Genomic DNA, 17,564 nt, shown 5'->3' on the forward strand with positions numbered 1-17,564 from the left:
GTCGTTTGTTCTGTTCTTTGCAGGTGTTGGCCAGTTATTAAAAAAAGATATGTATATTGTGCTTTAGGATCTATATGCTTGGTAAGTTTCTAATGTTATGACTTTTATACGGTTAAAATATTTTAAAGGGTCATTCTAGACTTGGTACGTCCATTTTGGAGTGATACATTATATGTACACATTTGATTCTTGAATAAAATGCCTCATGAGCTTCGTTCAATTGTTGTGCCCCATCAGGACCCAAAATATAACCTTGTTTTACTACAATATTTGTAAACGAACACTATACACTACAGTATATAGGGGCGCGGAGGACGCTTTGTTAATGTTTCAACTGCTGATTGCGCTTTAAGGATGCCCATTCTACTCATTTGAATGTTATGGTATCCACCACTAGATGGCGGTGTTTGTCCTTCAATGAGATTGGCCTTTCTCCACATGTGATCCAGTGAGACGAGGGCCCTAGGTGCCACCAGGAGAGTGAGCAAGCAGAGACAACAGCTGAGCCTCTGTCTAATAATGTTGCTTTCTGCTGTGGCACCAGGGAGTCCATACTGCCCTGATAGGTCATGTATGTCACTGTCAACATGGTGTTCATGTCATCCAGGCAGACCCTGGGTGTTCTCTCTGCATGGTCCTCACAGAAGCGTACTCCGTGGCCGTCTGCTTAGGGGACATATGGGAGTCAGGAAGTACACTACTTTGGGGCAGGTGCCATTACGAGCTCCAGCCTCCCAGCTCACATCAGGCGACCGTTATGAGTGCAATGTGTCTTCCACAGAGCGGGAGAATACTCCTGGACTACTACAAAATGTTGCTCGTCTGCTGCTACTTCACCCAGACCATATTCAGTGAGGAATGCAGTAAGTGGTTTTTGATTGGGTGTCTCCGTGACTGCTGCATCTTTTTACTGGCACTAGAGGGCACTTCAGGCAAAGTTACGGCTACAGTCATTATACCAGGGTTTCCCAAACCATGGGGGACCCAGGACCAAGTTTGGGGAACATATACATATATATATATGATATGTCTGTCTCAGTTTACCCTCCTGGAAAGCTACTGGGTGTGCAGGCTTTGGTTCCAACCTTACTCTAACACACTCGATTGGGTTAAACAATGTAAAATGTGAGGATGACTCACGAGGTCATTAAATGTAAAGCACTTTGAAACGTTGTTCTATTGAAATGCAAGCCTTACACATGGATTGTATTTATTTTATTTTTCATATGGAAGGTACTGTATGTGCTTAATGTGGGAAGAGACTTCTTGTTTTGAGGCACAACATTACCTCAGCCCTCAAAGACCAGAGACTGGGCCGTTCAACACAATGTTCTGCGTCTGAAAACCAACACTGTGAGACCAGCTGCTTTTATAGAGGTCCTGGAGCGAGGGAGTAGAGAAGGGGAGAAGAGGGTGAAGGGACTGCATGGCAGGGGGCTAGGTGATATCAGATCCTAACATCTGGTAGTCCTAGGGGTTATCCCATGCAGAGTGGACCTCACACTGGTTGAGAATGCCCCAGCAGCGTCTACACCTGTTGTTTACGACGCATGTGACGAATACAAATTTGATTGATGTCTGGTGGTGTTTAGCCTCAATGCACAACACAGTTGGGAAAGAGAGACATATGGGCCCTAAAGCCAATCAAACAATTACTTCACTGCAAATGTCAATGTTTTAGTTAATCTACTGAATGCAACTTTGGCAAATTCATACAGAGGACTGCTCCTAAATAATAAATGATAAGGTTGTGTCTTTGGTATGATAAAGTTACAGCACAGATATTCTTTAGATTTTATAAAGAAGGGTGTAAAAAAGAAAATGTAAAAAAAAAAGAGGTCACAGGCCAATAGTTTGAATGGGTGATATGGACCAAATCAGCGGTAATATTATACCGATATAATCCATAAATTACTGCTTGATAATTTGATGATTTTATTGTTATTTATAGTATTTGAACTCCTTTTTGAGACTCTGGTGGATTGGATTTCCCCCCTTGGCTTCCATTTGTTTATGTAGCTGGGACCTAGAAGTAATTCTATTAAACTAAATGGGTAGATATCCTGCACTATTAAAAAAAGGTCATATTTTGCCATCATGAAAAATGTATCCATAGACTGTCAATTTGAGTTTAAACAAATACCATTTATATTTCTTATGACCTTTGTGTAACCTGAGCTTTTACTGAATCCAAGACAACAGAAACATGAAAATGTCCGAATGTTTTTATAATCTTTTAACGTTTTGAGTAAGATGATGGTGTGTCTCAGACTATAGAACGTCTCAGGAAACGTTTAAACGTCCATAGACACAATGTATTGATGTTTCATACACACTTTCTCTGTTAGTTATCCGTTTTAAAAAGGACTTCAATATCAAGAGACTTTTGAGAAAAATAGCCTATGCAGAAAGCCACGAAAAATCACTGCAACATAGAAAACATGGAATTGCTTTAAATACCTTAGGTATTTTTACATACCCTTTTAAGTCATTGTGCACTAAGTGCGCTGAGTTTAGTACACTGTGATACGCTTTTCTCACTCTTCTCTGCATGTTTTGTTGCTTTTTGGCTCTTCGAATTCCAGGATCAAGAGAAATCCCCTCCTTCAGGATAACATTTTCGAACGTACACACTTAATTCCTTCAAGATGGCCTTGGAAAATGTAAGCTTCTTAACTGTTAATATTTTCAAAACGCAGATAGGCCTGGTTTACGAGGAATATTTTTGTGGTGTGATCATATTTAATTTCCTCCCTGCTCAACTTCAAAATAAATACAAATAAAACAGATATATGGGGATTACATTTTCCACAGTTGCTTCATGTAATTGCTACTAAAATCTAGCCTGGCTACATGCAGGGGGAATTTCGAGAATGATTTATCCTTATTGAAATACATATATATTACTTATTGGAATGGTTCTGTGATAATGCAGTTAACACAATAATGCATTGTTTTTTTAATCCAATACTTTTGCCGCATTGGCAACTTTCTGTGTGGAGTTGTGTGCATAACATGGCTGCGGTTATTTGACAAGGCACATATGTCAAACATTGCAGCCATGCCATATGAAATGAACTTGATAAAAAATAAAATATTGTTTGCATAATGAACGACCAAAGTTAAATATAAATGACAGAGTAACACGCTTTTCTTCTCAAACAGACTTCAATAAAACTCTTCTTTAATGATTAAATATTCACCACGCGTTTTGACAAAGGAATGCACTTTACTTTCTTCAGATATTATTAAACATTATCCTTCAAAAAATGCAAAATGTAATAATTCAATATTCATATTCCTAAATAATCGTTTGTTGTCTTTTTAGGGACTCACAAGAATACTCATGTTCAATGTTTCCTTTTCCCCACTGAAAATATCCTTTATTTTCCCAGTTCGATAATAAATAAATGTTTATATAGAGCCTATAGCTTACCAAATAACACACAGGCTACTAAACATGTGTCATACCTTTCTTAAGTTCATATCTCAAGTCTTTACAAAGATCTATCTGTGTTTGGCTCCTGGCTTTGCTATCTCTTGCCAGTGCCTCGGCTCTGTGTAACATAGTTTGATGTAATCCATTTAAATGTGTCGCTGACCCCACGTTGGATCCGGGGCTGTGCAGCTGTCCAAAAGCGCCATGATAGTTTGAGTAACCCTGGAAAAAGGGAGATGTATAATAGACATGTCTTGAAAGGGCTGCGCTGTGAGGGAAATGATTCTGAAGAGCGGCTCGCGGTGGAGATGACACACGGGCCGGAATTTCTGTGCGCAATTGTCGGGGCACATTCTGGGCACCATCGCTACATCCTTTACATTTGTCCGAAGAAGTTGCAATCTCCGCCAGCGACCACAGTTTAGGTTTTGGGGCTGGAAGGGGCGAGTCAATCACTGACGTGGCATTGCTGGAGTTGCCTGTGTCATTACGCCTCGGTGCAGGTGGACTTGCCGTGTCCGCTGAGTCTGAATCCCTCTGCGCTCCAAGGTGCACGTTTAGAGGAGATGCTGTGGTAGTGGGACCCAGCATCTCGGGCACTCTCCTGTCCCCATGGTCCTTTAAATCCGGATCAGTTAAGACAGGTTCCATATCATTGCTGCTATTGTCCTCTTTCTCACGGGAGATTCCCACTGGATATGGATGATGTCCATCTGCAAGAAGATAGAATAAATTAGACCAAATCGTTCCAAGGATTACCGTAATCACCCTTTCAAGGTCTAACGAAAGCAACAGCATGTTGTAAGCCTATGCAGTGAATTACATGGAAATAGGACAATATTTTTGTTTTTACAACTTTTGAAAACAATTAAATGCCTGAAATAAAATAAGTTTTAGGCCTATTGCAACTTATAAACGTTATTGAAAAAAATTATTAAACTAACCTGCTTCATTTTTCGACCCAATTTCTGCTGTGGGCTTGAGTGGCTCGTCGTCGTCGTCATTCTTCTCCAGGTCAATGTTGTCATCCTCTTCCTCATCCTCACTTCTATTCCTCGGGTTCCACGTCATTTTGTTCTCTTTCTTCAAACGTCTTCTGGCGTTAGCGAACCAGGTGGACACTTGGGTAAGGGTCATCTTGGTGATGATTGCCAGCATGATCTTCTCGCCCTTGGTGGGGTAAGGGTTTTTGCGATGTTCATTGAGCCACGCTTTGAGAGTGGAAGTCGCATCCCGTGTTGCATTTTTCCTGTATGCAGGGTCGCCATATGGATAGGGGCCCAATGCACCACCAAACGGGTGATATTCTAAAGAGCCAGTGATGCCGGCTGAAGGATCATACGCGGAACCCTAGAAAGTCAATAGACAGACAATGTATAATCATCTATTCCAAGATTTTGACTGCACAAGACTGGCAAGCCTAAAATAAGGTATTCGTAATTTCCAGATCTTACATTTCCAATTCTATTGATTTAGAGATAAAAATTGATGTATATTATAGGCCTTTACATTTAGGCACAGTATATTCACAATTTATGACAGATTAAATATTGGACACGATTTTAACTCAAAATTCTATATTTTCTTTTGCAAAGTTTAGCAAATAATTATGATAATTATTTAATTGCATAACTTATTATAAATTACTTAAAGCTTTTATTAGGAAGCTTTTATAAATATTTATTAAACATCTATAGTCTACTCCTTGCATCAGAAGGCTACACTTCAGCCTACTCGGATACAAATAGGCCTTTTCAAGGAAACGAACAGCATTTTTGTTTTTACAAAGTGCCTAATTAATTATTAAACTGTAGAGTATTCACTCACCACAAACGAGTTCATTGCCGCCCTCTGCTCTCCGCTGTACTGAAGGTAAGAGTTGAAGCCTGGCGATGAGCCATTGAACGCCGGTGATCCCGCGTACGGCGCGAAGGCTGAGCCTGAAGACGGCCGGCCCATTTCATCTGTCCTCGGTCTTCCTAAAATCACACTGGAACTGAACGGGGGACAGGAATGGAGAGCCAGAGAAACCGACGGTTGGAAGAGAAAGCCTTGAGGATACGCCATGATGACTGAGTGACCTCCTAAAGTCAGCCACTTAGGGCCACTTCTGAGCTTTCACCTGGTTAGTTGTACACTCACAAGACTAGCGCATGGAAACACATCTGAAAACAGGCCCTTTCCCTCAATGTTCGCATTTGTGAAATACGTATTCCATTCAATAACATTACGAACTGTTGCGTCGGTTGGTTTGTTGTTGTTTGCTGCAGCAAGTTGTCTGGAAAAGTAGTCTGCATGCAGCCTTCCAGCGGAACACTTTGTCGATGCTCACTACCTGCCAGGCTCTGGTAATTGAGTATTCTGAGGCAAGTGCTCCTCCTGCAAGTGGGAGTCAGCAGAGGAAAAAAGGCAACCTCATTCTATAATTGTCAGCTCCACCCCCGTGAATGCGCGCGCGTACACACACTCTCTCTCTCTTCTCACCACACACACACACACACACACACACACACACACACACACACACACAACACACACACACACACACACCACACACACACACACACACAACACACACACACACACACACACACACACACACACACACACACACAACGCTATTATTCAGATAGCCTATTATCGAATCAATATTATGTATTACCTGTAGCCTAAGACATAAAATGATATTAATCTAGGGTCAACTATCGATTAATGATCTTATTAGAAGCACTCCCGTTAAGGAGGCAAACTGCAGTTCAAACAACAACAAAGCGGTAACCCCGCCACTGATTTGGTAAACAGCTGAGGAATGGGGCCAGAGAAATGTAACCACTCTCATATTCATAGACACCTCTGTGGATTCAATGACTGACCGTCCATGATATCAAAGGTTTTAACCTATACAGTATTTGTTTACATTTACATTGTTTAGAAACATTGGAGTGAATAAGCTTGCAGTAGCCTAAACTGTATTTTGGGTTCTGATGGGGTAGAAATAAAACAGTTGAATAAGCTCATGAGGCATGTATAAGTTATATTCTTCAGGAATCAATGTGCAGGCCTACAGTATACATCATTCATTTATTCAAAAAATGGATGCAGCCTACCATTCGCAGATTGCCCCTTTAACTGAGAGGGATCGCTGTTTATACTGTTCTTCAGTTGTAACAATTGCAGATATACAGTCACCTCCAAAATTATTGGCACCCTTGATAAAGATGAGCAAAAAAGACAGTTTAAAATCAATAAGACAAATACTGAGCTATATTGTATGCAAAAACAAAATAGGAAAAGTTGACTATTTTACGCAAAAACAATTGCTCAGAGAAGTATATTTTGTTTAACAAGTATTAAAACAAATTCTCAGAAAGATAGGTGTCAAAATGACTGTCACCCCTGTTTTCATTGCTGAGGCACCCTCACCTTGCGAGGATAACAGCCCTGAGCTTTTTTTCTCAAATGTTGTATGAGATTGGAGAATGCACTGGGAGGAATATACGCCTACACCATTCCTCCATACACAATCTTTCCAAATCATTGATATCCATCCTTTGGTCTGCACTTATGTACTGCCCTCTTCAATTCAAACCACAGATTTTTTATGGTGTTCTGAAGACTGAGTTGGCCGTTGCAAGATTTTGATTTTGTGGTCAAATAGCCATTTATTTGTGGATTTTGATCTTGGGGTGCTTGGGGTCATTGCTGTGCTTGCTGGGAGATCCACTGGCGGGCCAAGTTTCAGCCTCCTTGCATAGTGAACCAGGTTTTTGGCTAAAATGGCCGGGTAGGCCTACTTGGTAGAGTTCATGATTTTTTTAAATCACCGTTTGCCTTATGTTGAAATTCCTGAGCGTTATTTTCCCTTTCCGGCAGCTGAGTTAGGAAGGATGCCTGTATCTTTTTAGTGGCTGGGTGTATTGATACACCATCCAAAGGGTAATTGATAACTTACATTTTTCCCACCCATCTATCAATAGGTGCCCTTCTTCGCGAGGCATTGGATACCATCCCTGGTCTTTGTGGTTTAATCTGTATTTGAAATTCACTACTCGACTGAGGGACCTTACAGATAATTGTATGTGTGGGGTACAGAGATGGAGTAGTCATTTAGAAATCATGTTAACCACTATTATTGCATACAGAGTGAATCCGTGCAACTTATTATGTGACTTGATAAGCAACAATTTTACTCCTGAACTTATTTAGGCTTGCCATAACAAGGGGTTGAATACTTATTGACTCAAGATGTTTCAGCTTTTCATTCTTTATTAATGTGTAAACATTTTTATAAACAAAATCCCACTGTGACATTATGGGGTATTGTATGTAGATCAGTAACATAAAATTAAATATAATCCATTTTATATTCAGGCTGTAACCCAACTAAACGTGGAAAAGGTCAAGGGGTGTGAATACTTTCTGAAGGGACTGTATGGTGTCCAAGGCAACATTGTCTGTGTCAACAACAAGTTATTTTCTCTGTCTCACATAGACCTGTTTGCCTGCCAATGGCAGTGACCAAAAGGAGAAGGAGAACTGTCAGGACACAATAGAGACAATGAGGAAGAGAGAGATAGATGCAACACGGAAGAGAGAAAATGAGGAAAAGAGAGAAGGAGGAGAGGAGGGAGAGCATGAAAAGAGTCAAAGGGTGGCTGGTAGGGAAGAGAGTGAGGATGAGGAAGTGACTGAGAATATTGAGGATGAGGAAGTGACAGAGTATTGAGAATGAGGAAATGACTGAGAGTAGTGAGGATGAGGAAGTGACAGATTAGTGAGGATGAGCAAGTGACAGAGTAGTGAGGATGAGGAAGTTACAGAGTGGTGAGGATGAGGAAGTGACAGAGAGTAGTGAGGATGAGGAATTGACCGAGCGTGGTGTGGATGAGGAAGTGACTGAGCGTAGTGAGGATGAGGAAGTGACTGAGCGTCGTGAGGATGAGGAAGTGACTGAGAGAAAGAAAGAGAAGGAAAGGGAAGTAAAGGAAGTCTGAGTCAAGAATTGAAAGAGAAACAAACATTTCAAAATAGGTGCTAAAAGCCCTACAAGATGACAAAAAGAGTTGTAAAAGAACCAGAAAATGATAAGAGGAACACAAAAAGCGTGAAAAGCAAGAGAAGGAACAGAACGAGAGGGAACAGAAAAAAATAAAAGAAGAAGAGAAGAGGAGAGGAGAGAAAAGGATATAATTCAAATCTTAGAGGAAGAGAAGAAAAATACAGAAAAGGAGGAGAAAAGTAATTTGGAGGAGGCAAAAAAGAAAGAAAAACTGAGAGAGAGATGGAGAAGGTGCTAGAAAAGCAGAGGAAAGAACGAGAGAAAGAAGAGAAAAAAAGAGGAAAAGGAAGAGATTGGCAGATGAAGATAAAAGCAGCGTAAGAAAGAAAAGAGATTAAAAGAGGAGCAGGAGAAAAGAGAAGAGAAGGAACGTACATAAAACGATTGAAAACAAGAGAAGAAAGAGGGAGAAAAAGAAAGAGAAAAAGAGAAAGTGGGAACAAAAAGAGAGAAATTGGAACTTGCAACGGGGGAAATGGAGGAGGCAAAGATGAAAATAAGAGAGAGAGCAAGAGTGGAAGAAGAAAGATCAGGAAAAAGAGGAGGCAGAGATGAAAAAGGAGAACAAGAAGCAGAGATGGATGGAGCAAGTCAGAAAACAGATGAAACAAGCCAGAAAATGTGAAATCTTCAAACTTGAAAACGCATCACACTTTGTACAACACTTTGTATTCAGGACAAAAAGGTAAATGCTTTGCCATATTTTTTGCAGTATTACTTTAGGGCCATGTTGCAAAAATGATTCATGTTTTGGATTATTTTTATTCTGTTCAGACTTCCTTCTTTTCACTTTGCCATTTAGGTTAGTATTGTGGAGTAACTACAATGTTGTTGATCTATCCTCAGTTTTCTCCTATCACAACCATTAACCTCTGTATCTGTTATTCCTCTTTAAGGAATACCTAGGATAGGATAAAGTAATCCTTCTAACCCCCCCCCCCCCTTAAAAGAGTTAGATGCACTATTGTAAAGTGGTTGTTCCACTGGATATCATAAGGTGAATGCACCAATTTGTAAGTCGCTCTGGATAAGAGCGTCTGCTAAATGACTTAAATGTAAATGTAAATGTAAAGTCACCATTCGCCTCATGGTGAAGTCCCTGAGCAGTTTCCTTCCTCTCCAGCAACTGAGTTAGGAAGGATGCCTGTATCTTTGTAGTGACTGGGTGTATTGATACACCATCCAAAGTGTAATGAATAACTTCACCATGCTCAAAGGGATATTACATACATTTTTATTTTTAACCATCTACCAATAGGTGCCGTTTGCAAGGCATTGGAAAACCTCCCTGGTCTTTGTGGTTGAATCTGTGTTCGACATTCACTGCCTGACTGAGGGACCTTACAGATAATTGTATGTGTGTAGTACCGAGATGAGGTAGTCATAAAAAAATCCTGTTAACCACTATTATTGCATACAGAGTGAATTCATGCAACATATTATGTGTTTTAAAAAAAAGTAACCTTTATTTAAATAGGCAAGTCAGTTAAGAACAAATTCTTATTTACAACAACTCTCTACCGGGGAAGAGTGGGTTAACTGCTTTGTTCAGGGGCAGAACAACAGATTTTTATCTTGTCAGCTTGGGGATTTGATCCACCAACCTTTCGGTAACTGTCCCAACACTCTAACCACTAGGCTACCTGCCACCCCAGGACCCTGTGACTTGATAAGCAACATTCTTACACCTGAACTTATTTAAGCTTGCCATAACAAAGGGGTTGAATACTTATTGACTCAAGACATTTCAGCTTTTAAWTTTTAATTCATTTGTAAAAAAAAAAATAATAATAATAATGAAAAAAAATATTCTACTTTGACATTATGGTGTATTGTGTGTAGGCCAGTTACAAAACACTTGTTAAATACTTATTGACTCAAGATGTTTCAGCTTTTCATTCTTTATTAATGTGTAAACATTTTTATAAACAAAATTCCACTGTGACATTATGGGGTATCGTATGTAGATCAGTTACATAAAATTAAATCTAATCCATTTTAAATTCAGGCTGTAACACAACAAAATGTGGAAAAACTCAAGGGGTGTGAATATTTTCTGAAAGGCACTGTAGGAGGGGTTTATGACTTTGTGGCTGTGGTCAATGCCGTGTTTCTGCGCATGAGCTTAGCTAGCAAACGGCGCCATGACATTGCCTACAAGGATGAGCGGAAATTTCTATTGGAGGATTTTCTGCCTATCTTCATACTGTACTGTCTTTGATGGAGTTTTGGGATAAACGCTGACAATAAAGTTCAAGGTTAACACAAGCTTAGGAGATCTTATACATTTTGTTCTATCAGATAATATAAGTCAGTTGTTAACATGATCTTTATGAATTTACTCACTTCCGTCATCATGAAGTGCATTGAGAGGCTAGTCAAAGACCAGATCAACTCCTCCCTTCCCGACACACTCAACCCGCTCCAATTCGCTTACCGCCCTGACAGCCGCCCCCAGATGGTGAAGGTAGGCAACATTACCTCATCTACACTGATTCTCAACATGGAGGCCCCACAAGGGTGTGTCCTCAGTTCCCTGCTGTACTCCCTGTATACCCATGACTGCGTGGCCTCACACAGTTCCAACTCATTCATCTAGTTGCACACGACACGACAGTAGTAAGCCTGATAAAACAGGTCAGCATTCACAAAGCTGCGGTGCCAGATGGATTACCAGGACGTGTACTCAAAGCATGCGTGGACCAACTGGCAAGTGTCTTCACTGACATTTTCAACCTCTCCTTGACTGAGTCTGTAATACCTACATGTTTCAAGCAGACACAATAGTCTGTGCCAAGGAACGAAGGAAACCTGCCTAAATGATTACAGCCCCGTAGCACTCACGTCGGTAGCCATGAAGTATTTGAAAGGCTGATCATGGATCACATCAACAGCATCCTCCCGGATACCTAGACCCACTCCAATTTGCATGCTCCCCAACAGATCACAGATGACGCAATCTCAATCGCACTCCATACTGCCCTTTCCCACCAGGACAAAAGGAACACCTATGTGAGAATGCTGTTCATTGACTACAGCTCAGTGTTCAACACCATAGTGCCCAAAAGCTCATTACTAAGCTAAGGACCCTGGGACTAAACACATCCTCTGCAACTGGATTCTGGACTTCCTGACGGGCCGCCCCGGTGGTAAGGGTAGGCAACAACACGTCTGTTACGCTAATCCTCAACACTGGGGCCCTCAGTGTGTGCTTAGTTCCCTCCTGTACTCCTGTTCACCGACGTCGGCATGGCCAAACACGACTCCAACACCATCATTAAGTTTACTGACGAACAAACAGTGGTAGCTTGATCACTGACAACGATGAGACAGCCTATAGGGGAGGTCAGAGATCTGTCAGTGTGGTGCCAGGAACAACAACCTCTGCCTCAATGTGAGCAAGACAAGGAGCTGATCGTGGACTACAGAAAAGGTGGGCCGAACAGGCCCCCGTTAACATCGACGGGCTGTAGTGGAGCGGGTCGAGAGTTTCAAGGTCCTTGGTGTCCACAACTATCATCGTCCAAAACACACCAAACAGTCGTGAAGAGGGCACAACAACACCTTTGCATCACTGCCTGGTATGGTAACTGTTTTTCTTGCTACTACACGGAAGCGGTACCGGTGCGCCAAGTCTAGGACCAAAACGCACCTTAACAGCTTCGACTCCAAGCCATAAGACTGCTAAACAATTCATCAAATGGCCACCGGATTATTTACATTGACACTAATGCCCCCCCCCCCCCCCACTGCTGCTACATACTGTTTTATTATCTATGCAAAGTCACTTCACCCCTACCTATGTGTACAAATTACCTCGGCTAACCTGTACCCCCGCACATTGACTCGGTACCAGTACACCCTTTATATAGCCTCGTTATTGTTATTTTATTGTGTTACTTTTTCATACGTTTTTACCTTAGTTTACTTGGTAAATATTTTCTTAACTCTTTCTTGAACTGCATTGTTGGTTAAGGGCTTGTAAGTAAGCATTTCACGGTAAGGTCTACACATGTTGTATTCAGTGCAAGTGACAAATAAAGTTTGATTTGATTTAATTACCAACAACGACGAGACGGCCCACAGGGAGGAGGTAGGCACTCGGACGGCTTGGTGCCAGGTAAACAACCTGTCCCTCAACATCAGCAAAACAAAATAGCTGATTGTGGACTTCAGGAGAAACCTGGCTGGGCACACCCCCATCCTCATCAACGGGGCGAACACATCTCCGTGGAGCTGAAATGGTCAAAGCGCTTTGGACGCAGTGGTGAAGAAGGCACTACAGCGACTCTTCAATCTGAAGAAATTAGGCCTGTCCACGCTGGCCCTCACAGTGTTATACAGGAGCACCATTGAGAGCATAGTGTTGGGCTGCATCACAGCCTGGAACGGCAACTCCACCGCTGCGGACCACAAGGCACTACAGAGAGTGGTACGCTCAGCTGAACGCACCATTGGGTGCACACTGCCTGCCTTTCAGAAAACCTATAGCACCAGGTGTTGCAGGAAGACATGGTCTGTTCTCCCCGCTTCCATCTCTCAGACATGGGCAGTATACTGTATGAGTGTCATGGCAAAAACTGTAAAACTGGCCAATAGCTTCTACCCCCAGACCATCAGGATGCTGAATAGGCAGTTACCTGCCCCCCTCCTCTATTTAAAGTTATATTTGCCTAAAAGCCTTAACGAGTTTAAATTGCGATGGCCCATGGTTATTGTAAGCTTCTACTGTAAACACAACGCTCACCAGCTCTGCTTAGTCAGACCTGTGTGCATGGATAGAGTTCATCTTATTTGTGGTTACTATAACTAGAGTGGATAGCTTAACAGACATCACTTTCACACTGGCCCATGGTGTGTGGTCAGTCTCTGTCATCATCGTTGTCTTAAAAGAAAAATCTACAAACWGTATGGGGTGATCTTGATAAGCTCTGTGTGTCTGGTTTTCTTTAGACGACAGCCACACCACAACCTACCACCCAGGAGAAGTGACTGTGACATGAATACACAGGTAAGCTGTTCCATTGATAGACAAACTGTAATAGCTGGAGCATGAGTGATGATCGCAAACCTAGATGTGTAGAATATAGAAGCCCTTGTTGAACCTGGCTACTGTTTGTCCCTCTAGCCTTCTCTTCTCGGTGTCTCTGTGTCTGAATGGAAATCCTTCTCTTATACAGTGAAGTGTTAAGATACGAATGCTGTGTTGATATTCTGAAATTAGTCTGTTCTCCCATGAATTTAACTGTGCCAGATACTAGGAATTAGTTGTTGACAATGTTTTATATACAGTATTAAAAAACAGCAACAATATGATTTACAGTTAGACTTTTAATACACCTGGGAAAGAGATTGGGATAATATTCCCATTTCAATTACACAATACATTACCAGAACGTGCCTGAAGAAAGAGAGAGAACTTTTCATTTGAAAATAAGTCAGTAACATGGAGACACTAAACAAATACTGATTGAGCATAATGAAGCCTGAGCAATGTGAAAAGTCTTCTCCTTAAGGAGTCTCTCTAAGTACATCATAAGCATGACCACACTCCTTATTGCTGCCGGGGGAAATGGTGCTGTTGATGATGTGTATGTGTGTGGTGTCGGTGTGTGTGTGTGTGTCGGTGTGTGTGCAGTGGGAAATGGTGCGGTTGATGGGCATGATCATTTGTGGCTCATATGCAGTTTCTCAGCTTATAAACTACAGATGGGTTGAGTAGATTAGAGATGGTATTTTCACACTTTTAAGCATCCCTTACTAATGCACTGCAATGTACTGTTAGGTTACAGTTGGGGAGGAGTATGATGTAGGCTTGCATCTTATAAGCACTGTTGGTTACAGTGTTGGATGGATGAGAATCATATTAGTTAAAGGCCATAAATGCATGTGGTATGGTGGTGATCCATTTCTAAACAGAAGCTATATAATATGATAGCCTATTATATGCATTTACTCAGGTTTTCTTTAGCTAGTAGCTTGACACCAGCTGGTGACCCAACATGTGTTTGTTTGTATGACCATCTTAATTACTACTATGTACTTTTTTATGCCTTAAAGTTACAGGTACTGTAATTGCCAAAATAAAGGAAACACCAACATAAAGCGTCTTAATAGGGCATTGGGCCACCACGAGCCAGAACAGCTTCAATGCGCCTTGGCATAGATTCTACAAGTGTCTGGAACTCTATTGTAGGGATGTGACACCATTCTTCCACAAGAAATTCAATAATTTGGTGTTTTGCTGATGATGGTGGAGAACGCTGTCTCAGACGCCGCTCCAGAATCTCAGCATTTTTATACATGACCCTTAGCATGATGGGATGTTAATTGCTTAGGAATTGCTCAGGCACCACACATGTGCGGAAGCACCTGCTGTCAATATACTTTGTATCTCTCATTTACTCAAGTGTTTCCTTTATTTCGGCAGTTACCTGTATGTAAACAACTTGTGAGGACAAAGTTGAAGATGCACAGTTGTAATTCATCATCTAATTCCCCCACATTCTCTGTGGTACTGGTTCTTTTGTGGATATAATTCTGCAGATGAAAGCAAAATCTCCTCTCTTTTTACCCCATTCTTTATTAATTTGCTTAGCCTGGAGGGCAAATGACAAGAGGTTACTTGTAAGACAGTGTGTTTAATTAATTCGAAAAATACATTCCTTTTAAAAATAGTTGTTAAAGTATAAACTGTAATCCTTGTTAGCTGGACTCAACTGTAATTACTACCCATGGGATTTGTGTATTAAGCATGGGAAATGTCGGGGCATTGTCTGTGTTAATGAAAGGACTTCACTGTAAGGGCTAATGGTTACTATGACAGCACTGCCAGGGAAAGAGAACTGGGATATACTATAGTGTTCTAGACTGGACATCCCATTAACCACAGTATTCAAGAACGAGGCTTTTAGCCTAGAATTCAAAATGTGTGTGAGCGCGTGCTTGCATGTGTGTGTGTGTGTTTGCGTGTAATCCGTATATGCACACGTTTGTATCTGTGTATGTTTTAACCTCTGCGTCTTGCTCTCCATTGGCAGGCGACTCCGTGCCCTATGACAGTGTCTTCTTCAGGTCTTCAGGAGTCCCAGCAGGGTTTGGAGGGAGAGTCAAGGCCTCCAGAACATCGCCAACAGTCAATGACAGCAAGACAGTTCCAAGACTGGCGGAATAGTCTAGGTACGAGTTCAGCACCAGACCAGGAAACATTGCAAGGTCTAGACCAGGGTCCAGCACAAATCCAGGAAAACACTGTAGTGTCTTGACAAGGGTTTAGTGCAAGGCCAGGTGAGACTATACAGTCTAGACCAGGGTACAGCTCCAGCACAAGACCAGGACAGWCTGAATCAAAATGACTCACATCAAGTCCAGGATCAAAATGGTTCACTGGGCTCAGAGAAATGCCCTACAGAAGAACAGGATTCTCCAGGAAATGCCCAGGACCAGGATGAGGATCCACTGGGAAACAAGGAGTATCAGTGTAATGTAGCCCTGAAGCAATGCACAGCTCACAGCTCAAACCTAGAAAGGCTCGAGGGAGATCTAGGCAGGCTGAGTAGTGTGGAACAGGATCCATTAACACTCCCTGGACAGGACCACGACAGGCTGCATGAAGTCACCATTCCCAGCCTGCTATCAGATGAGAACCAGAAACAGGCACAGGACTCTAACCATGATCTAGCTGGAGATAAGCATGTACCATACTGCACTGATTAATCCCCAAACCCAAACCAGGACCAAGAGCAACTACTGGGATCACACCAAGACCAGCAAAAGGTCATCCCAAATGGGCCACTCAACCTAGACCTGGACCTGACCACAGATGATGCGTAGGGGGAGCAAGGAGGCTGCATCCCAGCAGTGGTGATCACCCAGGCAGAGGAGGTGAGTAAAGCTACAATACCTGATGGGAAATAATATATCTAACACTCATTGATATTCATGGGTTTCAACTGTAGTTCCACACCACTCTCTAGCTATACTGCTCACACTGCCAAAATGTCTTCTCTTCCTCAAACCCTTTGTTTTCCCAACTCGCAGGTAGCCCTTTCTTCTCCGTAGTTGCCTGCTTTGTTCTTTGTTTAAACTATGTCTCTGATCATGTTCAAAGCCCAGCTTTTCTGACAGCTTTTCTTTCTCTCACCTACTCTCTCTTTATTCTTTCATCAAACCATTTTGATTTTTTCTATTCAATAGAATTTCTGCATTGTTCATATAGTAACTGTTTTTATAGGTTTGGGGGTAGTAATTTGGCATTCATGTCCTGCTTCCACTCATCACAATGTTGATTAGAGATGATCTGAACGTCTTCAATAATATTTGTTCAACTGCAGATGGTTCTCTTATTAAGCCAATGATCCTTCTTTCTGAATCACAAAGCCCCCTTTAGTGAATAGACTGAGTTTATAACAAGGGACATTTAGGTAAGGACATACAATTTGGTTTATTTACTCTTATCCAATCACTAAACTTTCCATATTGGTTCATTTTGAACATAACACTCGGAAAATGCTAATATCGGTCTCATGACTTGAATGGGATTTGTGCAACAAATACACAAACTTAACCAAAGCATGGATTGCTCTCATACCTTGTCCATAGACTGCTTACAAGGTAAAGAAACCAATATAATTTTGTAATTTGGGTGAACTATCCCTTTAAGCCAAGCCGGAGGAATCTGAGGGGGTAAATTTGAGAATTTAACTCTCTTGCAGCCAGCGCTCCTATGATAGAATCCATTACCCGCTCTCATGTGTACATGTTCAGTGATCCAAACCGTCTCCAAATAAGTTTCCCTCACAACCTCTCCCTCACACACGGCAAGCTTAAACCAAATTGACTTTACCGATCTGAATTATGAAGATACCGATATCATGCATAAAGTTATTTACTCCTCTGAAGAATTGGAATAAGTAATTCCCTCAGATGGCGGTACGGGGGAACTAATATGAATGCAAATAGGGTTAGCCTCCTGCATTAGTGTCTGATAAACAATTTACAGGCCTCAGTGTTCGCTGGGGAATACACAAACTCCTGGCTACACACACACACACACACACACACACA

General features: G+C 41.6%; 1 protein-coding gene and 1 long non-coding RNA gene across 2 annotated transcripts; one reads left to right on the plus strand and one right to left on the minus strand.

Moving 5' to 3' along the window:
* Positions 1-3,167: 3,167 nt before the first annotated feature.
* On the minus strand, positions 3,168-5,835 carry irx5b (iroquois homeobox 5b). Its single transcript, XM_023985979.2, has 3 exons — positions 5,267-5,835; positions 4,384-4,789; positions 3,168-4,152 (listed from the first exon to the last, which is right to left on the minus strand). Exons 1-3 carry the CDS (start codon positions 5,504-5,506, stop codon positions 3,455-3,457), a joined length of 1,344 nt encoding a protein of 447 aa, XP_023841747.1. The 5' UTR covers positions 5,507-5,835; the 3' UTR covers positions 3,168-3,454.
* LOC139027595 (uncharacterized) lies at positions 4,784-16,376 on the plus strand. The gene is made up of 3 exons (XR_011479717.1): positions 4,784-4,869; positions 13,452-13,509; positions 15,539-16,376. It is a non-coding gene; the product is annotated as an uncharacterized lncRNA (long non-coding RNA).
* Positions 16,377-17,564: the final 1,188 nt, after the last annotated feature.

Source organism: Salvelinus sp. IW2-2015, linkage group LG4q.1:29 (genome assembly GCF_002910315.2).
Source record: "Salvelinus sp. IW2-2015 linkage group LG4q.1:29, ASM291031v2, whole genome shotgun sequence".
NCBI classification, from domain to species: domain Eukaryota; kingdom Metazoa; phylum Chordata; class Actinopteri; order Salmoniformes; family Salmonidae; genus Salvelinus; species Salvelinus sp. IW2-2015.